Below are 25,571 nucleotides of genomic sequence, written 5' to 3'. Positions count from 1 at the left end.
ATTTTCTATTGGGTTCAGGTCTGGAGACTGGCTAGGCCACTCCAGGACCTTGAGATGCTTCTTACGGAGCCACTCCTTAGTTGCTCTGGCTGTGTGTTTCGGGTCGTTGTCATGCTGGAAGACCCAGCCACGACCCATCTTCAATGCTCTTACTGAGGGAAGGAGGTTGTTGGCCAAGATCTCGCGATACATGGCCCCATCCATCCTCCCCTCAATACGGTGCAGTCGTCCTGTCCCCTTTGCAGAAAAGCATCCCCAAAGAATGATGTTTCCACCTCCATGCTTCAGGGTTGGGATGGTGTTCTTGGGGTTGTACTCATCCTTCTTCTTCCTCCAAACACGGCGAGTGGAGTTTAGACCAAAAAGCTCTATTTTTGTCTCATCAGACCACATGACCTTCTCCCATTCCTCCTCTGGATCATCCAGATGGTCATTGGCAAACTTCAGACGGGCCTGGACATGCGCTGGCTTGAGCAGGGGGACCTTGCGTGCGCTGCAGGATTTTAATCCATGACGGCGTAGTGTGTTACTAATGGTTTTCTTTGAGACTGTGGTCCCAGCTCTCTTCAGGTCATTGACCAGGTCCTGCCGTGTAGTTCTGGGCTGATCCCTCACCTTCCTCATGATCATTGATGCTCCACGAGGTGAGATCTTGCATGGAGCCCCAGACCGAGGGTGATTGACCGTCATCTTGAACTTCTTCCATTTTCTAATAATGTAATAATACAACAACTCAAGATGTTCTATTGAAATAATAGAGTTACGTTTTTTGGTTTTACAAAAAACATGAATTACTTTACAACACAAAGTTTAGGAGTGAGGGTTTGGGACAGCCAACTCTCAGTAAAATAGGTGTCTAAACAATAACTTTGTACTACTATATTAATTCACCAATATGTTTGTAATTGCCTTAGAACACATCGTGATGTAAATAAATGTCCTAAGTTTGGAGACTTAAACATGCACTATGCAGAAATCGCTCTGCTATTTCCTGGTTGTTAAAATTCTAATAGTTCGCCTAATTTCAGTTTGTGACAAAACAAGCAAGTATAGTGTAGATAATCATTATACCATCTAAACCACTGCTAAATATATTTTCCATAACCAAAAATATTGTATTTTCAGCTGTTTGAAGCTGGTGTACAAAACCGAAACTAAAAGACGCAAAAACAAAACTTAAAAACGAAAAGCATAGAAATAGCCCACATAGAACAGATATATCGCTTCTTAGAGACTTGCTTTCAACGAGAATGACAGATCTATAACTCACATTTCTATGTTAATTCTGTCAGGTTGCTCACAAAGTTACATATTGCTGCTTTAACAGTTTAAAAAAAAATTGTATGGGTGGGAAAGCAATTTTTGCCACTTATGCAGAATCATCATATACGGCCTGTCTTATATAAAAAATAATTTCACAAAAGTAGTCCTCGACTCACACTGCATAATTCAATATACTTGGAATCAGGGTCGGCAGCTCTGTGAAATAATAGAGGCGAAACAATGATGGTGGGTGTTGGACAAGGTTAATGTTTCAGGTGTTTTCTCCCCAATTTTGAGAGCTCTTGGCTGTGAGAGATAAATATTGACATCAATTTGGTAGAACACACACACACACACACAGGTTGAAGTACAACAAGATCTCTGTTTGTTTGGAGCAGAAGCGTTACAAAAAAAACTAAATTGCTGAATTAGCTTGGTGCCCTTGGATAAACTTTTCAGAATCCGTTATCGGTCTTCCCCCGATGTGGAGAACAACACACACGCACCCACACCCACACCCACACCCACACACACACACACACACACACACACACACACACACACACACACACACACCTCTCTGTACATTGCTCTGTTCATCTTTCCCTCGATCCTGAGTATTCTCCCAGTCCCACTATTTTCCCATTGTCTGAGAGTCCTTCAGGTGCCTTTTGGCAAACTCCAAGCGGGCTGTCATGTGCCTTTTACTGAGGAGTGGCTTCCGTCTGGCCATTCTACCATAAAGGGCTGATTGGTGGAGTGCTGCAGAGATGGTTGTCCTTCTAGAAGGTTCTCCCATCTCCACAGAGGAACTCTGGAGCTCTGTCAGAGAGACCATCGGGTTCTTGGTCACCTCCCTGACCAAGGCCCTACTCCCCCGATTGCTCAGTTTCTCCCGGGCGGCCAGCTCTAGGAAGAGTCTTGGTGGTTCCAAACTTCTTCCATTTAAGAATGATGGAGGCCACTGTGTTCTTGTGGACCTTCAAGGCTGCAGACATTTTTTGGGACCCTTCCCTAGATCTGTGCCTCGACACAATCCTGTCTCGGTGCTATACGGACAATTCCTTCTACCTCATGGCTTGGTTTTATCTCTGACATGCATTGTCAACTGTGGGACTTAAATATAGACAGGTGTGTGCCTTTCCAAATCATGTCAAATCAATTGAATTTACCACAAGTGAACTCCAATCAATTGCTAGAAACATCTCAAGGATGATCAATGGAAACAGGATGCACCTGATCTCAATTTCGAGTCTCATTGCAAAGTATCTGAATACTAATAAGGTATTTCTAAAAACCTGTTTTCCCTTTGTCATTATGGGGTATTGTGTGTAGATTGATGAGGATTTGTATTTATTTAATACATTTTAGAATAAGGCTGGAACGTAACAAAATGTTGAAAATGTCAAGGGGGTCTGAATACTTGCGGAATCAACTGTACAGGAATCAACTGTACAGGAATCAACAGTACAGGAATCAACTGTATAGGAATCAACAGTACAGGAATCAACGGTATAGGGAATCAACTACAGGAATCAACTGTATAGGGAATCAACTACAGGAATCAACAGTATCATTGTGCTGTTTGGGTTGCAGATGGTGTGATAGTACAGGTGCATGTTTTGACATACAGTCCAGTATGTGTGAATGAATGTGTATACTGTATATGCATATATTTAACTCTGCACCTGTTTGAGGATTTGAGACATTTGTACTGATACCATTTGGAATTTGAAAGGCTTCTGGAATGTTTCCATATTTTTTATGAGCTCTGTTGTTTTGTTCGCTCTAGGAAAAGAAACAAATTAGCTTTGTTTATTGGCTCCTTTATGAGGAAAAGAAACACAGACACGAAAGCTGCAGCTTCCTACCAGTTCGAAGCCTATTATTCTCTCAGAAAGCTGTTCCCAAATGATAGTTTATCAAATGATTGTTTATCAAATTAGCTCTGTTTCTCGCTGAGTCTCTAACCTGGCAAGCAAGGTAGGCTACGGAAAATTAATTGTCCACACACACGCACGCCCGCAGCGTACGCAGCACACAGACTGTAGACACATAGTCCCTGATCGCATATAGTGCAGCTGGTGAAAATGAATTCTTTCTCTCTCTCTCTCTCTCTCTCTCTCTCTCTCTCTCTCTAACGCTCTCTCTCTCTCTCTCTCTCTCTCTCTCTCTAACGCTCTCTCTCTCTCTCTCTCTCTAACGCTCTCTCTCTCTCTCTCTCAATTCAATTTAAGGGGCTTTATTGGAATGGGAAACGTGTGTACATTGCCAAAGAAAGTGAAGTAGATAATAAACAAAATTTAAATAAACAAACAAATTTACAGTAAACATTACACTCGCTCTCTCTCGCTCTCTCTCCCCCTCTCTAGCTCTCTCTCTTTCTTACATTCCTCCCCTCTCTGTCTCACCATCTCCCTCTCTCTCTGTTAACTTGCCTTGTTATTCAGTGTGAAGGAGGCTACCATTTTGCCAACTAAACAGATGCTTCTAAACTGGGTTCAAATACTATTCAAAATCATTTCTAATACTTTATCTGTGCTTGATTGTGCTTGCCTGTAGAAATGGAACCAATTACAAAGCCTCACATGTGCAGACCCCACCCACCTGGCACTTGAGGGCAGACTAAAGCAAAAGCTCAAAGTATTTGAATGATTTCTAATCGTATTTAAACCCAGGTCTGAGTCACTGAGCCCCAATCCTCTTGCTTCTTGCCTTCATTAATTTGACTAAATGTCAATGACTGCTGGCGATTAAAGACGGCGATCATTTACCGGTCATGATTTTGATAAGGGCAATTAGCCCACAAGCTGCTGGAGAAAATCAATGTGGAAAGTAAAGGCAAGAAAGAGAAGCCAGGATGAGGAGAGGAGAGGCAGGATGAGAAGAGGCAGGATGAGAAGAAAGGAGACACAGGAGAGGAGAGGAAAGGAGACACAGGATGAGGAGAGGCAGGATGAGAAGAAAGGAGACACAGGATGAGGAGAGGCAGGATGAGAAGAAAGGAGACACAGGATGAGGAGAGGCAGGATGAGAAGAAAGGAGACACAGGATGAGGAGAGGCAGGATGAGAAGAAAGGAGACGCAGGATGAGGAGAGGCAGGATGAGAAGAAAGGAGACACAGGATGAGGAGAGGAGAGGCAGGATGAGAAGAAAGGAGACACAGGATGAGGAGAGGCAGGATGAGAAGAAAGGAGACACAGGATGAGGAGAGGCAGGATGAGAAGAAAGGAGACACAGGATGAGGAGAGGAGAGGCAGGATGAGAAGAAAGGAGACACAGGATGAGGAGAGGAGAGGCAGGATGAGGAGAGGCAGGATGAGGAGAGGAGAGGCAGGATGAGGAGAGGAGAGGCAGGATGAAGAGAGAGGAGAGGCAGGATGAGGAGAGGCAGGATGAGGCGAGGAGAGGCAGGATGAAGAGAGAGGTGAGGCAGGACGAGGAGAGGCAGGATGAAGAGATAGGAGAGGCAGGACGAGGAGAGGCAGGATGAGGAGAGGAGAGGCAGGATTAGGAGAGAGAGGAGAGGCAGGACTAGAGAGGAGAGTCAGGGTGAGGAGAGAGGCGGGATGAGGAGAGAGGCAGGATGAGGAGGAGAGGCAGGAGGAGAGAGGAGAGGCAGGATGAGGAGGAGAGAGGAGAGGCAGGATGAGGAGAAGAGATGCAGGATGAGGAGTGGTGACAGGATGAGGATTGGAGTGGCAGGATGAGGAGTGGAGAGACAGGATGAGGAGAGGCAGGGTGGACAGCAGAAGAGCAGCACACTCCTGGATGGCCTGACTGCCAACACTAACGCCACATACTGTACATAACAAGCTTATTGGGATATTTCTACAAAATAGAAGAAAGACATAGGGCTAGATACTATTTGTATGTCTGCACTGTCTTTATGATATAGGCAAATCAATGTGTCAAGGATGAGAAGGCAAGGTAGCACAGTAGACTCCCGATCTGACTAGAAACTCCTATTCCAAGGCATATAGTGTGAAAGAGGCTGGGGATTTTCTACAACAAAGACACAGCTATATGTGATTTCTAGGGGGTTCTGGGTTTTTATGGCCATAGCCGACTTGTTTCTATCTGATTAAATCAATATGGGAAGTCAGGGGAGGCAACACAGCAGCGTACTCCTGGGTTGACTGGAAACCCCCAAAACCGACTACCTACAGGCCACACAGATAATCAGGCCACACAGATAATACTCTATATAAAAAGTTCTGATTAGTTTATTAGGATCCCCATTAGCATGCAGCAGCTACTCTTCCTGGGGTCCACATAAAATACAAATACATGACATTAAGTTCCCAAAATAATATAAATAAAAACATACACACACAGTATATAGACACCAAGAGACAGCATAAATGCTATTTACACACCATTCATACAGTATTTACATATTATTATATACAGTAGTTTAATTAGATCTTTAGAAAGAGAAGAGGATACATTGTGTTTTTTAAATATTTTTCAAGTTAAACTTGTTGCCTGAGTAACCTCTGGTGGCAGAGTATTCCATGATGACATGGCTCTATACATAAAATATTTTTATTTAACTAGGCAAGTCAGTTAAGAACAAATTCTTATTTACAATGACGGCCTACTCCGGCCAAACCTGGACGACGCTGGGCCAATTGTGCACCGCCCTATGGGGCTCCCAATCACAGCTGGATGTGATTCGAACCAGGGACTGTAGTGACGCCTCTTGCACTGAGATGCAGTGCCTCAGACCACCACGCCACATAACTGAGCAACACATGAAATGTGTTTTTGGTTTGGGTACCGTGAAGAAACCCATAGTGGTGTGTCTGGTAGGGTGTATATGTCTTTCTGAAAGTCTAGCATTGGAGAGATTTTAGATTTTAACTATGGTTTTGTACTGTATGCCATTGCTTTCTTTGGGAATCAGTGTGGAAGGCAGGGCAGGCAGCACAATTTGGGTCTGGAAACCCGTAACAAGAATGCCAAGTGGCAACACACATCAGATGTGTGTGTGTAATTTTGGATTTACACAATACAATATATAGTTTTCCATCTTGTATCTATCTGTTTTATGTCCCTGGAATCCCTCAATACTGACAACTTAAGACACCCCCAAGTGTAAGGTGTCAAGTATTGTACCGTGTTAGTACTGCTAACCTTGGCCATACAGCATACACAAGCCTTCTGTGAAAGATCTCTACAGAGTACAATAAATAGACAATAGCTGAGGTCTGTGTGACTTCTAAGTGTTTTATTATTATATTTTATTAACTTTATTTAACCGGGGGAACCCATTGAGACCAGGGACTAATTTCCAATGATGCCCTGAGAACAACAGTTCAAGCAATGTAAGCAACAAATAATCACGTTTTAGAGGGACCTGTAGGTAATTCCAGGACTGAGGGGCATAGTAACTGAAAGCAGTTTTTCCCTAACTCAGAGGAGACCCGTGGAACCTCTAGAACCATCCAGTCTAGAGAGTCTAATAGTTACTAGATTTCCCATTTAGAAGTGAGGTGAGGTAGTATGGGAGTTTCCGGAGAAGTGCTTTATATACGATAATAGCCAATGTCGGGGCCCTTCTGGCCGTCTGAGACTCCCAGCCAACAGAACTATTTAAGAGACAGTGATGCGTACAGAAATTATCACCAGTGATAAAACGCAAGGCTGAGTGGTAGACTGAATCTAGAGGTTTTAACACAGAGGCTGAGTGGTAGACTGAATCTAGAGGTTTTAACACGGAGGCTAAGTGGTAGACTGAATCTAGAGGTTTTAACACAGAGGCTGAGTGGTAGACTGAATCTAGAGGTTTTAACACGGAGGCTGAGTGGTAGACTGAATCTAGAGGTTTTAACACAGAGGCTGAGTGGTAGACTGAATCTAGAGGTTTTAACACAGAGGCTGAGTGGTAGACTGAATATAGAGGTTTTAACACAGAGGCTGAGTGGTAGACTGAATATAGAGGTTTTAACACAGAGGCTGAGTGGTAGACTGAATATAGAGGTTTTAACACAGAGGCTGAGTGGTAGACTGAATATAGAGGTTTTAACACAGAGGCTGAGTGGTAGACTGAATCCAGAGGTTTTAACACAGAGGCTGAGTGGTAGACTGAATCCAGAGGTTTTAACACAGAGGCTAAGTGGTAGACTGAATCCAGAGGTTTTAACACAGAGGCTGCATGTAGATTGAGTCGCCATAGTCAATTACTAAGAGGAGTGTTGCTTGAACAATCTTCCTCCTATTTTCAAAAGTGAGACAGGACTTATTTCCCTACAAGAAACCCATCTTTACTCACCACTGTTAGTCAGCTCATCAATGTGTGTTTTAAAGGACAGCTTATCAATGTGTGTTTTAAAGGACAGCTCATCAATGTGTGTTTTAAAGGACAGCTCATCAATGTGTGTTTTAAAGGACAGCTCATCAATGTGTGTTTTAAAGGACAGCTCATCAATGTGTGTTTTAAAGGACAGCTCATCAATGTGTGTTTTAAAGGACAGCTCATCAATGTGTGTTTTAAAGGACAGCTCATCAATGTGTGTTTTAAAGGACAGCTCATCAATGTCTGTTTTAAAGGACAGCTCATCAATGTGTGTTTTAAAGGACAGCTCATCAATGTGTGTTTTAAAGGACAGCTCATCAATGTGTGTTTTAAAGGACAGCTCATCAATGTGTGTTTTAAAGGACAGCTCATCAATGTGTGTTTTAAAGGACAGCTTATCAATGTGTGTTTTAAAGGACAGCTCATCAATGTGTGTTTTAAAGGACAGCTCATCAATGTGTGTTTTAAAGGACAGCTCATCAATGTGTGTTTTAAAGGACAGCTTATCAATGTGTGTTTTAAAGGACAGCTCATCAATGTGTGTTTTAAAGGACAGCTCATCAATGTGTGTTTTAAAGGACAGCTCATCAATGTGTGTTTTAAAGGACAGCTTATCATCATTCCAAATACCTAGATGCTTATAATGGGGGACCAGCTCAATTTGGGCTCTACTCAAGGTACAGATAGGCAGGTATTTAGTATAAAAACATATACTATTATATCATAGTATATAAACATAGTATATCAACATTTAGCACTAATTTAAGATCGGTGATCAATTCTTGAATTGATTCAAAGCCAAGCTGAAGGTTGTGATGGACCTTATCTGCAATATACACTGAGTATACAAAACATTAGGAACACCTTCCTTAATATTCAGTTGCACCCCCCTCCCCCTTTAGCCCTGAGAACAGCCTCAATTCATCCAGGCATGGACTCTACAAGGTGTTGAAAGCGTTCCACAGGGATGCTGGCCTATGTTGACTTCAATGCTTCCCACAGTTGTGTTAAGTTGGGTGGTGGGAATTCTTGATGCACACTGGAAACTGTTGAGTGTGAAAAACCCAGCAAAGTTGCAGTTCTTTTTTTTTCAGTTCTTGACACACCTACTACCATACCCCGTTCAAATGCACTTAAATCTTTTGTCTTGCCCATTCACCCTCTGAATGGCACACACACAAACCATGTCTCAATTGTCTCAAGGCTTAACAGTCCTTCTTTAACCTGTCTCCTCGCTTTCATCTACACTGATTGAAGTGGATTAAACAAGTGACATCAATAAGAGATCACAGCTTTCACCTGGATTCATCTGGTCAGTCTGTCATAGATAGAGCATGTGTTCTTAATGTTGTGTATACTCAGTATATGTCTAAACATTCTTCAACTGTTGTCATCTTGTATCCGTTTCCGAGTCAACCTTGTGAGCAGTGGACACAATGGGAATGTAACAGTGCCCTATAGTATCTCACAGGATATTGTGAAGTTGTTTTCAGAATTGAATATTGGCATCAACAGACATTTCTGTAACATAGTAGTGGGGATAGTTGACATATAGGCCTACATGATCTAAAGTAGACAGTTAAATAATTCGTCTTTGAGGCTTTCAAACGTTTTCTTTTTATAAAAAATTGCGCTCAAGCCATACTTTTGTTTGTCGCAATCTTATCATCATCTCCTAATTATTTGAGTTAGATTTCCAAAGAGATAAAAACACACAGTAAGTAATCATGGTCTGGTTCCTATCCACCATCCACCCCTTTTTAAACATGTTTCTCCATATCATTACAATTGGTTTTGTGTCTGACTGTAGTTACATGAAACAAGAACTGTTTCACTGTTCTGGTTTTATTTCGACAATTAAACCATTAATTTCAGAGCTGACTTCCAGTCATCTACTATCCAACTGCCATCATCCCCCTTTCATTCCTTCATCATCCCTTCTTTCCCTCATCACCCCCCTTTCTTTCCATCATCATCCCTTCTTTCTTTCCCTCATCATCCCTTCTTTCTTTCCCTCATCAGCCTCCTTTTCCCCCTCATCATCCCCCTTTCTTTCCCTCATCATCTTCCTTTCTTTCCCTCATCATCCCCCTTTCTTTCCCTCATCATCCCCCTTTCTTTCCCTCATCATCTTCCTTTCTTTCCCTCATCATCCCCCTTTCTTTCCCTCATCATCTTCCTTTCTTTCCCTCATCATCCCCCTTTCTTTCCCTCATCATTTTCCTTTCTTTCCCTCATCATCCCCCTTTCTTTCCCTCATCATTTTCCTTTCTTTCCCTCATCATCCTCCCTTTTCCCCTCATCATCCCTTCTTTCTGCTTTTATATCTCCATCATAAGGATTATCTGAGTGCAGCTGCCTAATTATATGAAACAATAGCTATTTCATTTTTCTGGATTTGTTTCAACAATAAAAAAATAATCATACTTTCAAAGCTCACTTCCATCCACCCCCTCCCAGTCTTCTGCCTATCATTATGACTACCTCTGTGTGTGACTGCCCAAAACACAGACACACACTCACACATACAATGCACGCACGCACACACACACAACCTCTCCTCACCCCACCACACACATATACCCCCCATACACACCTGCCAACCCCCCCACACACAACATTCTAAATATGTATCAATGTGATTGCTTCTCTCTGAGTGACTGATTCACATCAGTGATTCACAGAGCTGAACCCAGCCCAGGATAATGAAATACTCACCGGCTGACAAATGACATTTTTCACACAGCAGCCCTTATTCGATTTGGCCCCCTATTAAATGTCTTCCACTCTCTGTGGCTTGTGTTGGTTTGGTTCACTCCTGCTGTTGTTGTGTGTCTCATATGCCTCAACTATATAATAAGGTTTCAGAAATGATTAACTGGTCTTGATTGACATTTTGCTTGGTCCTGCATGCTCATCACACATTTTCTGGATAAGATTTGGCCCACTCTTAAATGTCTCCTCCTCTCTGAGGATTGGCTTTAGCCTGGTTAAACCAACGTGAAGGATGTTCTCATAATGGTGAACACGGCATTCTGTTTGGTTTAGGCTAGCTTGGCTCAGCCTTACGTTTTCCACTGCTGTTCAGACAGATTTGGTCTCCCTGTTTAAATGGCTTCTCCTGTGTTTGTGTTTGGCTAAGACTCAGGTTTAAGACCCATATCAACCCACAGGCCTCTCTGTCTTTTTATTAAGGTTTACAGGGAGGGGGAAAGGAATTAAATCAACAATCTGGAGTTGAATTGCAGGGGTATCTTACTGTATTTTCACCAGCAGGAAACATCCCTGTTACTTTAATGGGAGTAAAAAGGTTAATGGTACCAATCTACACAAGTCGTTCCAAATTTCACTCATTTATGGATAAAGACTTTAATCCAGTTAAACTTTGTGAAAGTCACCCTCTGTGGGAACATACAGCCCAAGCTCAAATCTGTTCTGTTCCGCAGTGTGGTGCATGGTGGGTATTTTTCTCTGATAATTCCAGGAAAAGAGCACAGTGTTTCCACCCAGGAATTGCTTTCTCTCACCTTTTGTACCCACTAGCCAGCAGCACTGACATATAGGCACTGATTTGCAGATGGTAGCTATTTTGCAGAAAGTTTTACTTGCAATGATTGTGGCATGTGGTTATACTACCATATGTGGTTATACTACCTATAGTTGAATGCACTGATTGTCAGTAGTTCTGGATAAGAGCATCTGCTAAAGGACTAACAAATAACTGTAATGACTTGCCTAAGGAATGCCTCTGTAAGAGCTAAGTGACAATCAAGGGAAAAGTGTGTTTTTTTGTATTCTGTCCATGTGCTACTTGGTTCTACTTAATAGTCACCTGACACAGTAGCAGCAGTACAACTTAATGTACTACACACAGACATGTACACAAACACCAGTGGAGGCTGCTGAGGGGAGGACGGCTCATAATAGTGGTTGGAATGGAGCAAATGGAATGGCATCAAGCCACGTGTTTGATGTATTTGAAACCATTACACTCTATTCCGCTCCAGCCATTACCACGAGCCTGTCCTCCCCAATTAAGGTGCCACCAACCTCCTGTGACACACAAACAAACACACTAATGTACAGTGTGTACCGTAGGCACTCCCTCACGTAAGGTGGAAGAGGGGAGAAAGAGATGTCTGCCCTTGGTAAGGTGGAAGAGAGGAGAAAGAGATGTCTGCCCTTGGTAAGGTGGAAGAGAGGAGAAAGAGATGTCTGCCCTTGGTAAGGTGGAAGAGAGGAGAAAAAGATCTCTGCCCTTGGTAAGGTGGAAGAGAGGAGAAAGAGATGTCTGCCCTTGGTAAGGTGGAAGAGAGGAGAAAGAGATGTCTGCCCTTGGTAAGGTGGAAGAGAGGAGAAAGAGATGTCTGCCCTTGGTAAGGTGGAAGAGAGGAGAAAGAGATGTCTGCCCTTGGTAAGGTGGAAGAGCGGAGAAAGAGATGTCTGCCCTTGGTAAGGTGGAAGAGATGAGAAAGAGATGTCTGCCCTTGGTAAGGTGGAAGAGAGGAGAAAGAGATGTCTGCCCTTGGTAAGGTGGAAGAGAGGAGAAAGAGATGTCTGCCCTTGGTAAGGTGGAAGAGAGGAGAAAGAGATGTCTGCCCTTGGTAAGGTGGAAGAGAGGAGAAAGAGATGTCTGCCCTTGGTTAGGTGGAAGAGAGGAGAAAGAGATGTCTGCCCTTGGTAAGGTGGAAGAGAGGAGAAAGAGATGTATGCCCTTGGTTAGGTGGAAGAGAGAAGAAAGAGATGTCTGCCCTTGGTAAGGTGGAAGAGAGGAGAAAGAGATGTCTGCCCTTGGTAAGGTGGAAGAGAGGAGAAAGAGATGTCTGCCCTTGGTAAGGTGGAAGAGAGGAGAAAGAGATGTCTGCCCTTGGTAAGGTGAAAGAGAGGAGAAAGAGATATCTGCCCTTGGTAAGGTGAAAGAGAGGAGAAAGAAATGTCTGCCCTTGGTAAGGTGGAAGAGAGGAGAAAGAGATGTCTGCCCTTGGTTAGGTGGAAGAGAGGAGAAAGAGATGTCTGCCCTTGGTAAGGTGGAAGAGAGGAGAAAGAGATGTCTGCCCTTGGTAAGGTGGAAGAGAGGAGAAAGAGATGTCTGCCCTTGGTTAGGTGGAAGAGAGGAGAAAGAGATGTCTGCCCTTGGTAAGGTGGAAGAGAGGAGAAAGAGATGTCTGCCCTTGGTAAGGTGGAAGAGAGGAGAAAGAGATGTCTGCCCTTGGTAAGGTGAAAGAGAGGAGAAAGAGATGTCTGCCCTTGGTAAGGTGAAAGAGAGGAGAAAGAAATGTCTGCCCTTGGTAAGGTGGAAGAGAGGAGAAAGAGATGTCTGCCCTTGGTTAGGTGGAAGAGAGGAGAAAGAGATGTCTGCCCTTGGTAAGGTGGAAGAGAGGAGAAAGAGATGTCTGCCCTTGGTAAGGTGGAAGAGAGGAGAAAGAGATGTCTGCCCTTGGTTAGGTGGAAGAGAGGAGAAAGAGATGTCTGCCCTTGGTAAGGTGGAAGAGAGGAGAAAGAGATGTCTGCCCTTGGTAAGGTGGAAGAGAGGAGAAAGAGATGTCTGCCCTTGGTAAGGTGGAAGAGAGGAGAAAGAGATGTCTGCCCTTGGTAAGGTGGAAGAGAGGAGAAAGAGATGTCTGCCCTTGGTTAGGTGGAAGAGAGGAGAAAGAGATGTCTGCCCTTGGTAAGATGGAAGAGAGGTGAAAGAGATGTCTGCCCTTGGTAAGGTGGAAGAGAGGAGAAAGAGATGTCTGAACTTGGTAAGATGGAAGAGAAGTGAAAGAGATGTCCTTGGTATGTAAATAAAATGATGACCGTGCGCTATTTACACACTGACGAAGATGTAGTGTGTTTATGTGAGCATGAGGGTATACGTTTGAGCGTGTGTCTCCGCGTGCGTACGTCTGTGTCACATAGGCCGAGCCACTCAGCAACCTGATGAGGCGTGCTACTGCCCATTAGCTTGTTTTTTTACCTCCCTTGCTGAGTAGCGAAGTCATTTTCCCCCGCACGTCGCCTGGGATTACGACATCCCCTCAGCAGGTGCTCGTCTACATTACAGGAACCCGACAGCGAGGCCTTCAAAAAGAGCAGCATTGCATTAGTGGAAACAAAGACTGTTCTCAGGGCAGGCCTGGTTGTAGCTAGATATGTTAAATTTTAGTATTTTAACTAACCCTTTTCCTAACCTTAACCTAATTATCTTAACCGGCCACGTTAATTGTCCTAACCTGCCACGTTAATTGTCCTAACCTGCCACGTTAATTGTCCTAACCTGCAATGAAAAGTCACTTCTGCTAATCAAAACCGGCAGACCTGCCCTGAGAACAGTCTTGGTTTTCACTAATGCGATACAGCTCAAAAAGGGAGGGGGGAGAGGGGCCACTAGAGAGTGAGTGCACCTGACCCTCGAGAGGGGGAGAGGAGGGAGGGGGAGGGAAGACGGTCCACTTAGTAGGGGTGTCACCCCCTCCAGCCCTCCTTCTTAGTTCCATACACACAGTGGTCAATTACAAAGGGATGGGGGGGTGGGGGGTGGAACTAGAGAGATAACAGGGGGAAGAGAAGAGTGGGACTGAGGTAGAGGTAGAGGTAGAGGTAGAGGTAGAGGCAGAGGCAGAGGCAGAGGCAGAGGCAGAGGCAGAGGCGAGAGAGAGAGAGAGAGAGAGAGAGAGAGAGAGAGAGAGAGAGAGAGAGAGAGAGAGAGAGAGAGAGAGAGAGAGAGAGAGAGAACAAAAAAAGAGAGACACACAGAAGGAAAACAACACCTCTGGTTTGTCTAAGAGGGTGATTGGTCTACAAACCATTATCAGAGAGGACCAGAAAGACTACACACACACACACACACACACACACGCACCATACACACACACACACACGTCCATCATCTAGGAGGATCAGAGGTCAACATGACTAACAACGCTAATGCTCCATGAGTACGTCCTCACGGTCACCACCGCTCTCTCTCTCTCTCTCACACACATACACACACACACACACACAGAACACTAGGCAGCTAGCCGCGCGCTAACCACTGCTAACTAATTAGCACCCATTGAGGGGGACTTGTCGTTCCGTTGGATGAAATTGGAACGTTCAAGTGGGAACAACAAATGAATGTAGGTTAATAAATGATATCAGTCATCATGGTGGTTGGTGTAATTAGGAGAGGGTTAATAGTTTGACATGTTGTACTATCAGAGTGAGAAGAGAGAAAACATGAAAAGAGACTTGAGAAGAAGTGTGTTCTTTCAGAGGTGACATCCTGTGACATGGTTATAACCACTCACATATCTGCAGGTAAATTAGGCTACATTAAATCTAGATGTCACCGCGTAATCCTGACAGCGAGGCCATCAAGAGGGAGGGGGAGGTGGGAGAGGAGGAGGGAAAGGGACCACTTAGGAAAGGCCGTGTTTTTTGTTGTTGTACCATGTTAACATTCGCTTGAATACCAACCTAAGTGATTCGGGCATGTGTACGTACCTACAATGGGATTTATTTTTTGTGTGAAATATTTGTTGTTCACAGGGGCCGACGTGTGCGAACACACACTAACCATCTCGTTCAACAGAGTGACATTGTTGTTGTCACTCATGTTCAAGTTTCAGGTTTTATTTGTCACATGTACAAGTAGGGAAATGCTTAATTAACATGCAAGCCCTTGAGTTAGACCAGTAAGATGGAAGACTGTTGCTGCCATCCTCCGAGTGTAGAGGTACTGCACTAAAAGAATAGGCATACAACCCAGGGATACAGTGGATGGGACTACAAATCCCACGAAGCCCCGCATGAGGGTCACGTCAGAGATTCCGCGCCAAAATTGACTGACCACCAGACAGTAACATCAACAACACACGGGGTGAGTGGGAGTTTTATGTGCTTATCTTTCCTTTTCATTTGCTAAACGGCGTGCATTATTCAACTCAACGCAAGTAAGAAACTAGAATGTTTCTAACATGCATTAAACAAACTGCTTAGCTAGACAGTTTGCCTTAGATCACGAGTCTCAGTTCCATTACTAGTACACAAGTCATTTGACGAAGGCGTCTTCTGTATGGGGTGAGGTATATATTCAATAAACAATATATTTCCAGGTGTTTGAAGCTGGTGCACAAAACCGAAAGTAAAAAAACGAAACTCAAGCACGGGAAGCATAGAAATCGAGCACATAACAGGTCTACCGCTAATTTGACTTGCTTTAATGAAAGTGGCAGATCTATAACTTACATTTCTATGTGAATCTGGGTCACCCAAAAAGTTACATAATGATGCTTTAAAAGGTGCACTATCGCCCTGCCATTTCCTCGTTGCTAGAATTAATGGTTTGCATTGTTTGTTTGTGACAACACAAGCAAGTATAGTGCAGAGAATCAATGTACCTTCTAAACTGCTGTAAAATATATTTTCCATAACCAAAAATAATGTATTTTCAACTGTTTGAAGCAGGTGTACAAAACCAAAAGTACGATGCATAAACGAAACTTAAGAACGCGAGGCATAGAAATAGCGCACATAGAACGGATCTGTCGCTTACTAGACTAACTTTCAATGAGTGACATCTCTAACTCACATTTCTGTGAATTTGGTCGGGTCGCCTAAAAAGTGACATATTGTAGTTTTAAGAGCCACGATGCTTGGTCTGAACATTAACATGCATCGCTTGAGGTACGGTTTTGGAATCATAAGGACTTTGTCTTTCTTACCAGCGAGAAATCATTTTCAAAAAACGAAAAGTTGAATTGATATGACATTTTATAGGGTTAATGTTCCCACAAGGCCACATCTCCATGTTACAGCGCTTGTTGATGGGAAATGTATGGAAGTCAGAGGCGACCACCTGTGTCAATTCGCTATCTAGCATGCTCAGAACCCCTGTGTGTAACCGTAACTCGGGAAGTGTAGTTTCTTTGGATGGAGGCATCCATAGCTGTATGGATCTGTGCAAAACTGCTACAGTAAGTGTATTTTTTTTTCTTTGAAATATTCTTTATTGCTGATGAAAAATAAGGGTAGGGTGTCTGTCCACCCACGAGGTTTGGTGATGAAATGTCACTTATTTATGGTATAAAATACATTTTACCAAGACACATATGATTATTCATGTTCTGAATCGTCCAGTGGGGTCTTTCTTTACCATACCATTAATATTATATCCAAAAAGTCCGATTTCGTAACCTAATACATCCGATAATAAGCACCGAGCTCTGTTAGAGCCGTGCAGCTTTCTCGCAGCGATTTTTAGAGGATTTACATGTTGTTGTGGTATTCTGCAAAGTTGTTTCCACTGGTCACAAAAAGCTAAATTAACATGACACGGGCGGAATTATGTCAAAGGCTTTGAAAATTAAAAGCTTGCGGTGCTCCGTTGACATTTCAGAGATACGCTTGTTTTTGTGAAAAATCTTAGAAAAATTGAATTTCGCATTAATATGAAAAGCGTTTACTAAAATATAAAAATAATGCATGTCCTCTTAAAATCGATATCTATCTTACCTCTATATTGTTTTATGTCACCCGGATTTGAGAAGAAGGATGACTAGTTCAACGGTGAGCCTGTCAGTTAGCCTTAATTCTCGCACAGCATCCAGCCTAGTTGACGCAGTGCGATTTCCATATTCTTTACCACTTTTTATCTCATGCCTCCATTGAATTATTCACCCTAATTTTGGACCTCCTACAAGGGTAAAAACTCCAATAACTTTTGAATGAATTATGATAGAGATATGAGGTTTGGACCATTGGTTTTCTTAGAGGTGAAATGATGCATTTTTGATTGGACACCCTATTAAAACCTTTTGTCAATAGGGGGGCGCTATTTTCACTTTGTAAAAAATCGTGCCCAAATTAAACTGCCTCGTACTCTATTCTTGCTCGTACAATATGCATATTATTATTACTATTGGATAGAAAACACTCTCAAGTTTCTAAAACCGTTTGAATTATATCTGTGAGTAAAACATAACTCATTTTGCAGCAAACTTCCTGCCAGGAAGTGAAAAATCTGAAATCGAGGCTCTGTTCCAGGACCTTCCTATTCATTTGCTTGAAATCTATGGATATACATGCACTTCATACGCCTTCCACTAGATGTCAACAGGCAGTGGGAGGTGGAATGGGGTGTCTAGCTTGATCTGAGGTCGAACAAGAGCTCTTGGAATGACGTGACCCCAATTTCCTTTGTCTAGCAAGGCGCGGGAAGGACATCTGCATTGGCTTCTGAAAAGCTTTCGGTATAGACGGCTAATATCTCCGGCTTTGATTTTATTTGATACATGTGATAATATCATCGTAAAGTATGTTTTTTCAATATAGTTTTATCAGATTATTGAACGTTTATCGGGAGTTTTGGCGTTTTCCGTTCTCTGCGTTTGGTGAAGATGGACATCTTTGCACCACTTGGCTAGCTAAGGTTGCTAATTCGACAGGCGAAGAGGACATTCTAAAACCAAACAACGATTTATTCTGGACAAAGGACTCCTTGTACAAGATTCTGATGGAAGCTCAGCAAAAGTAGGAACCATTTATGATGTTATTTCGTATTTCTGTGGAAAATGTTTATTCCTATTTTCCGCCCTCATTGCGGGCGCTGTCTCGCTATAACGTAAGCTGTATCTCGTACTAAAGTTATTTTTAAAAATCTAACACAGCGGTTGCATTAAGAACTAGTGTATCTTTCATTTGCTGTACAACATGTATTTTTTAGTAAAGTTTATGATGAGTTATTTGGTCAGATTAGGTGAGTGTCAGAAATATATCCGGAGATTCTGGGAAAAAGTTGCTACGTTTTCACAATGTATAACCACGGATTTCAGCTCTAAATATGCACATTTTCGAACAAAACATAAGTGTATTGTATAACCTGATGTTATAGGACTGTCATCTGATGAAGTTTGTCAAGGTTAGTGAATAATTTTATATCTTTTGCTGTTTTTTTGCGATCGCTACCTTTTGCTACTGATAAATGCGGTTGTGTGTTTTGGTATTGTGGTAAGCTAATATAATGCTATATTGTGTTTTCGCTGTAAAACACTTAAAAAATCTGAAATATTGGCTGGATTCACAAGATGTTTATCTTTCATTTGCTGTACACCATGTATTTTTCATAAATGTTTTATGATGAGTATTTAGGTATTTCACGTTGCTCTCTGTAATTATTCTTGCTGCTTCGGTGCTATTTGTGATTGTAGCTGCAATGTAAAACTATGATTTATACCTGAAATATGCACATTTTTCGAACAAAACATAGATTTATTGTATAACATGTTATAAGACTGTCATCTGATGAAGTTGTTTCTTGGTTAGTGGCTAATTATATCTCTATTTGGTCGGTTTTGTGATAGCTACCTATGCGGTAGAAAAATGGTGAAAATATGCGGTTGAGTCTTTTGCTATTGTGGTTAGCTAATAGAAATACATATTGTGTTTTCGCTGTAAAACATTTTAAAAATCGGAAATGGTGGCTGGATTCACAAGATGTTTATCTTTCATTTGCTGTATTGGACTTGTGATTTCATGAAAATTATATTATATGATATCCCTGTGGCGTTAGGCTAGGCTATGCTAGTCAGCTTTTTTGATGGGGGGGATCCCGGATCCGGGTTTGTGACTCGTGAGAAGTTTTAAGGGCCATATATTTTGAAAGCTGTATCGCAAGCGCTGATTGACGTTTCTAAATGTTAAAACACAGCGTGGGGATTGTATACTGAACAAAAATATAAACGCAACATGCAACAATTTCAAAGATTTTACTGAAGTACAGTTCATATTAGGAAATCAGCCAATTGAAATAAATGTATTAGGCTCTAATCTATGGATTTCACATGACTGGGAATACAGATATAAATCTGTTGGTCACAGATACCTTAACAAAAGAGGTAGGGGCGTGGCCCAGAAAACCAGTCAGTATATATCTTGTGTGACCATTTGCCTCATGCAGCATAACACATCTCCTTTGCATAGAGTTGATCCAGCTGTTGCTTGTGGAATGTTGTGCCACGAAGTTGCTGGATTTTGGCGGGAACTGGAACACACTGTCATACACATCAATCCAGGTCATCCCAAACATGCTCAATGGGTGACATGTCTGGTGAGTATGCAGGCCATGGAAGAACTGGGACATTTTCAGCTTCCAGTAATTGTGTACAGGTCCTTGTGACATGGGGCCGTGCATTATCATGCTGAAACATGAGGTGATGGTGGCTGATGAATGGCACGACAATAGGCCTCAGGACCTCGTCACGGTATCTCTGTCCATTCAAATTGCCACCAATAAAATGCAATTGTGTTTGTTGTCCTTATCTTATGCCTGTCCATATCATAACCCCACCATGGGGAACTCTTTTCACAACATTGACATCAGCAAATCCCTCGCCTACACAACGCCATACATGTGGTCTGCGGTAGTGAGGCTGGTTGGATGTACTGCCAAATTCTCTGAAATGAGGATGGAAATTAGGAAATTAACATTTCATTCTCTGGCAACAGCTCTGGTGGACATTCCTGCAGTCAGCATGCCCATTGCACGCTCCCTCAACTTGAGACATCTGTGGCATTGTGTTGTGTGACAAAACTGCACATTTTAGAGTGGTCTTTTATTGTCCCCAGGACAAGGTGCACCTGTGCAATGATCATGCTGTTTAATCAGCTTCTTGGTATTGCACACCTGTCGGGTGGATGGATTATCTTGGCAATGGAGAAATGCTCACGAACAGGGATGTAAACAGAAATAAGCTTTTTGTGCGTATGGAACATTACTGGGATCTTTCATTTCAGCTTATGAAACATGGGACCAACACTTGAAATGTTGCGTTTATGTTTTTGTTGAGTATAGTTGACATGGGCCAGTCGTGGGCGAAGCTAACCACTGAAAGGCAGAATGCCGCCTAGAGTTTGAGAGCTAGCTCTGGCCCAGGCTGTCGTTCGGCTGCACTCTCACCATCAGCCTGACTTCTTTTAGTGACTGGCTTAAATATACTTCCGTAACTCACCAAAGTAACGATGTTTGAGTGCTGGGTCACGGTTGTCATTCCTCCAAAATACTTTGCATACTGCCACAGACTAGCTTAAGTCCACGTGCATGCATCGGGTTTGCACTATTACCGACACATGCACGTGTTAGTTCTACTGTGAATGGTTCACAGGTCAGCTGTTTGTTCACCCACACCCGCCCGGAATTACTAATAAGCCATCCACAACCGCTTGACTATATGTGATAAAGTGGAAATCTGAAGCCCGCATCCGACCCTAACCCGCTAATATAGAAGACAGTGGAGACAGCGGAGACAGCGGAACAATTTTTTTGTCAGGGGTGCAAGATTTTTTTAAGCCTATGTTTGTGCTTATAATTTCTGACATTTTTGTTGGCTATTTGTTTGTCAACTTGTCTATAATTAGATACATGCAGCTTCTCCTCTGTCATTATATGTTGCCCTAGAAGTAAATCCTCGCTCACCAGAATCATATATGGATAGAATGAATGCTTCAATCTAGTTGACATCAGTCAAGGTTTCTTTGTCATTTTTGCTTCTTTCACAGAGGAAAGACGTTTAGGGACCAGTGAGAGAATTTTATAACGAAAACAAAACGGGAACCATTTTCTGTGCAACATTTCCAAATTATACCAGTTTAACCAGTTGTAAGGATATAGAAAGCTGTGTCCACCCATGCTCCCTTTATCCACACAATATTTAATGACCCTAAACCTGCCCCTCCCTGCGGATATAACCGTGGGGACTGCGGATTATGAGTCAACCCACCCATCACTATTCTATTGTTACTTCTAGCTGGCTATATCTTGTAATTGCTTGCTTACAATTTGATTGCTATTTCATGTTTCATAGCTACTCACCAAGACCCTTGAAATGTTATTTACAGTTGTTTAGGCTACTTATCCTTTACGGTTGTTTACAGTGTACTTTCTCTATACAGTTGTTTACAGCTCTTGTTGTTTACAGTTGATTACAGACTTACAGAAACAGACAGTGGAAGGTCACCATGGATCTCGGTGAGTTTGAAGCAGACAACTCGGTGAGCTGTCGCCTGGCTTCAGCAATACCCGACGCCTGCAAGACAGAAGACTGCTGTTTGGGTATCGATGAAGCCGGCAGGGGCCCTGTACTGGGTGAGTGGGCCTCCTTTTCAAATGTCATGGATCACTAGTCCATGTTAACTAATCTATTTTTACGTTTACATTTTGGTCATTTAGCAGATACTATTTAAAAAATGGATTGGCTCCTATTCAAATGTCATGGATCACTTAGTAGGTCACTGAATGTCTGTTATCTAGTTGCTTGGTCATCATTTGATGTTGCTTGCTAATATCGTGCATTTGCTCCACCAGGACCCATGGTCTACGGAATATGTTTCTGTCCCGTCGCCAAAAAGGAAGCTCTGAAGAACTTAAAAGTGGCAGGTAAGTTCATGATATATATAAAAAAAAAGATATATACAATAACATTCAAGAGGAATCCGTTAAATAATTCATTCATGCCTGTGTGACTGTATTGTACATGTCTGTGTCTCTAGTGACAAACCTTTTGAGGATCAACAAAGTTGATTCATGCATCTGTTTGTTGTACAATGATGAGTTACTGTGTCTCCTTTTCTAGACTCGAAGACATTGACAGAGGCACAGAGAGAGGATCTATTCAGCAAGCTGGACGAGGCCAAGAGCTTTGTAGGCTGGGCTCTTCAGATTCTCTCACCCAACACTATTTCTACCAGCATGCTGCAGAGGTATTTAAACACATACTGTACTACACACACACACACACATACACACACACACACACACACACACACACACACACACACACACACACACACACACACACACACACACACACACACACACACACACACACACACACACACACACACAGAAAGAGACACAGAGAGCGAACAACCGAACACACACACAGATGATTCTGACCGTTCTGCTCTTCCACAGGTCAAAATACAACCTGAATGCTCTCTCTCATGACGCAGCCATTGGCCTGGTACAGTTCGCCCTGGACAGTGGAGTACAGCTCAAAGAGGTACGGTACAAAGCATCTTGGTTATTTTCAACCATACATACAAACACACCAATACTGTCAATACAACATAACAAACCCTCTAAATGTTCTTTCTACCCTTCTCTTTTCTCTCGCTTGTCTTTCTATATTCCTTTTTATGTCTCCCTCCCTCGCTTTCTCCCTTTCTCTCTATCGTATTCACTACCCTTCCAGCTATATAGACATGTTCTTTTTACTCATTATTTACTGTGTATTTATTCCTTTTGTCACTATTTCTGTTTTTGTTATTTTATTTTGTATCTTTAACTGCATTGTTGGAAAAGGACCCGTAAGTAAGCATTTCCCTGTTGTTTACGACGCATGTGACAAATGAAATGTAATTTGATTGACTTGACCAACCTTTTATTACTACCCTGTCCCTTGTCCTCCCTCCCTCTCCCTGTGTGTGACAGGTGTTTGTGGACACGGTGGGTCCTGCAGAGAAGTACCAGGAGAAGCTGTCCCAGCGGTTCCCCGGGGTGGAAGTGACCGTACGACCCAAAGCTGACTCCCTCTTCCCCATAGTCAGTGCTGCCAGTATCTGTGCCAAGGTTAGATGTCACGCTAATGCCAAACTCTTCCTTTGTTTTTAATAGTTTCCTCTCTTTGTCTCCTGTACCTCGAGACCAGGGATCTGAAAGTACTGGGGTGAAGGGTTTTGTCCCAGATTAGCAGTCCTCTTCAGGAGCAGGATTGAGGTAGCCCGAGTGCCAGTTTGTTTGTGCTATCATGCCAACTTCTTGTCAAACCTTGACAGCGATTAAGTTGACAGGCGCACAAACAGACCTGGGACCAGGCTAAGAAGGAGGATCACTGGCCTAAATGATCTCTGCTGCTCCCTCAGGTGGCCAGGGACCATTCAGTAAAAGACTGGAACTTTCCAGAAGACCTAGGACAGGTGGATGCAGACTACGGCTCCGGCTACCCCAGCGGTCAGTAGGGAAACACGTTAGGGAAAATCTTCACCCATCACACACTCTTTTTCATGGCTTGGCAACACTGGAACAATATATAAAGTTCAGCATCTTGTATTGAATCCCAGTTTAGTCAAATTTGATGCCTTTTTTTTGTCCTTTAATGGTAGAATGTGCAGAGACCATCGTTTAAATGTTGTATTATTCTGCAATTTTAAAAGTCATGGCTGGTAACAGAGGATGGAGGCCCATCTTTTGTGTTAAATAGAAGTTTGTAGAAATACAGTCGTGTTTTAGTGCTGTAACGGTAGAATTTGTTTAAAATAAAGTAGAATTGACTTTTTTCTTGTTGTTGTGTGTCCAGACCCGAAGACGAAGGCGTGGCTGTTGAAAGAGCTTGACCCGGTGTTTGGCTACCCTCAGTTTGTCAGATTCAGCTGGAGCACCACACAGACCCTGCTGGACAGCAAGGCTGTCACCGTACACTGGTGAGGAGAGATGGGCTAGGGGGACTGGGGTGGGATGAGGGTCTGTGTTGAGAGAGGGGGTACGGGTGAAGAAGGGGTTGGAGAGGGGCCAGGGAAGGGAGTGGTAGATGGTGAAAAGTGCTCAGTGTTTACCCTATATTCTACTAATGTATTTTAGTACTATACACGTGTTTCAGCTTTGTGAAAAGGGAAGAGGCTATTGTAATGTGAAAGCTGTGTTTGTTTACATTCAGTAGAACAAGTTCAAATAACTATTTGTGTGTAATCAGGGATGATGATGAGGAGGATGGGGAGAAGGCTGCAGCCCGTCAGAACAACACCTCCATGCTCTCCTACTTCAAGGCAGGTTCCAAGACCTCCGCCCAGCAGAGCAACACACACCAGACACACCGCTTCTTCACAGAGAGGAGACTGCAGAGCCTGGCCACACTCTGAGACAAGGAGAGGAATACACACACCCACTGAGACATGGTGCACAACACACACACACATTCTGTTTAAAGTCTCTGTCCACTGTTTCCAGATGTATATGAAATGTGACCTATACTTAATTACAATATTACTGAAATAGTGTTCCTTCTAAAAAATTGGGTATCAAGTGTGTTAAAAAGCAGCTTTTCTGTGTTGGAATGGTGTGGGTGTACCCCAACAGCAGAAGGGTGTGGTTGTATACTGGTCATTAAAAATATTCATGCGAGTAGACCGCCTACTTGCCAGCTCCTCCTCAGGAGGCGGGCTTTTCTGTGGGGTTTTTTCTCTCCAATTTATTATTTGGCCACAAATACGAGTATAGGACGAGTCAACAACATTATTTGAGTATGAGTCAACAGAATATTAACTTTCAAAAAAGTGACATTTTCACTGGACAGTTACTTAAAGATATGTAGAGGAGCACACACATACTTCACTGCAGATGTAGAATACAAACGTTTTTTAAGGCTGTGCGTATGACCACAAACCTTTCTATAGACGGTTTGCTGTGAAGACCACTGACTGAAGGATCGATTGAAATGCACTTGGAGCCCAACTTCATGAACTTTGTTGTCACTTGAATAATACTTTAATGTGAAATAAATTGAAAAAATATTGTTTCTAAATACTTGTCTATTTCTTTCATAGAGTTCAGCAAAGGAAATAGTGTTTAGTTCAGGTATGTTTTTATTTTTGCATTAGTGAATAATGCAGTTGGTAGGTAGTGCTCTACTTTCATATTCCCACACTGCCCCCATGTGGTGAAACTTCAAGATATGTTTCAAGTAAATCCTCCCGAACAATCTTGCTGTTGCCTTTATACGAGTTATACACCACGACGTTCCATAGGTACTGGAAATCACCATTTACTTGAATAATTAGGAAGTGTTCAGGAAGTCATGAAGATAATACATTTTTTAAGCGTAAGTACAGCTCCTATTATGACTGCCTACTACTATTCTAATGCTTCATACTCAGTGACAAGACAAGTAATACCTAGAGGCCTCCAGTTATCATAAATGCATATTAATACAAGATATACTATACTGAGTTTACCTGAGAAAATACTAGTGATATTTGCATAGAGTAAAT

The 25,571-nt window shown here is 42.6% G+C and overlaps 1 protein-coding gene across 4 annotated transcripts; it reads left to right on the top strand.

The window, feature by feature from the left end:
- Positions 1 to 15,335: 15,335 nt before the first annotated feature.
- On the top strand, positions 15,336 to 25,105 carry rnaseh2a (ribonuclease H2, subunit A). Of its 4 annotated transcripts, none has more exons than XM_038978742.1 (9): positions 15,336 to 15,411; positions 21,506 to 21,672; positions 21,892 to 21,963; positions 22,160 to 22,286; positions 22,501 to 22,588; positions 23,020 to 23,157; positions 23,451 to 23,538; positions 23,885 to 24,008; positions 24,278 to 25,105. In XM_038978742.1, exons 2-9 carry the CDS (start codon positions 21,546 to 21,548, stop codon positions 24,441 to 24,443), a joined length of 930 nt encoding a protein of 309 aa, XP_038834670.1. In that variant the 5' UTR covers positions 15,336 to 15,411; positions 21,506 to 21,545; the 3' UTR covers positions 24,444 to 25,105. The 4 variants fall into 4 exon arrangements, with proteins under 4 accessions (XP_038834670.1, XP_038834671.1, XP_038834673.1 ...); XM_038978743.1 differs by having other exon boundaries at positions 15,369 to 15,411; positions 21,490 to 21,672; XM_038978745.1 differs by lacking the exon at positions 15,336 to 15,411 and adding an exon at positions 15,460 to 15,484.
- The last annotated feature ends 466 nt before the right edge of the window (positions 25,106 to 25,571 follow it).

Source organism: Salvelinus namaycush, chromosome 39, assembly GCF_016432855.1.
Source record: "Salvelinus namaycush isolate Seneca chromosome 39, SaNama_1.0, whole genome shotgun sequence".
NCBI classification, from domain to species: Eukaryota; Metazoa; Chordata; class Actinopteri; order Salmoniformes; family Salmonidae; genus Salvelinus; species Salvelinus namaycush.
The sequence above is the reverse complement of the archived record's forward strand: the minus strand, read 5'-3'. Positions and strand labels throughout refer to the sequence as shown.

Bases quoted from the DNA above. Each gene is read 5' to 3' on its own strand.
- rnaseh2a (XM_038978742.1), top strand. From the start codon at position 21,546: ATGGATCTCGGTGAGTTTGAAGCAGACAACTCGGTGAGCTGTCGCCTG. The intron at 23,539-23,884 runs GTCAGTAGGGAA...TTGTGTGTCCAG, and splicing joins CGGCTCCGGCTACCCCAGCG to ACCCGAAGACGAAGGCGTGG. The intron at 24,009-24,277 runs GTGAGGAGAGAT...GTGTGTAATCAG, and splicing joins AAGGCTGTCACCGTACACTG to GGATGATGATGAGGAGGATG.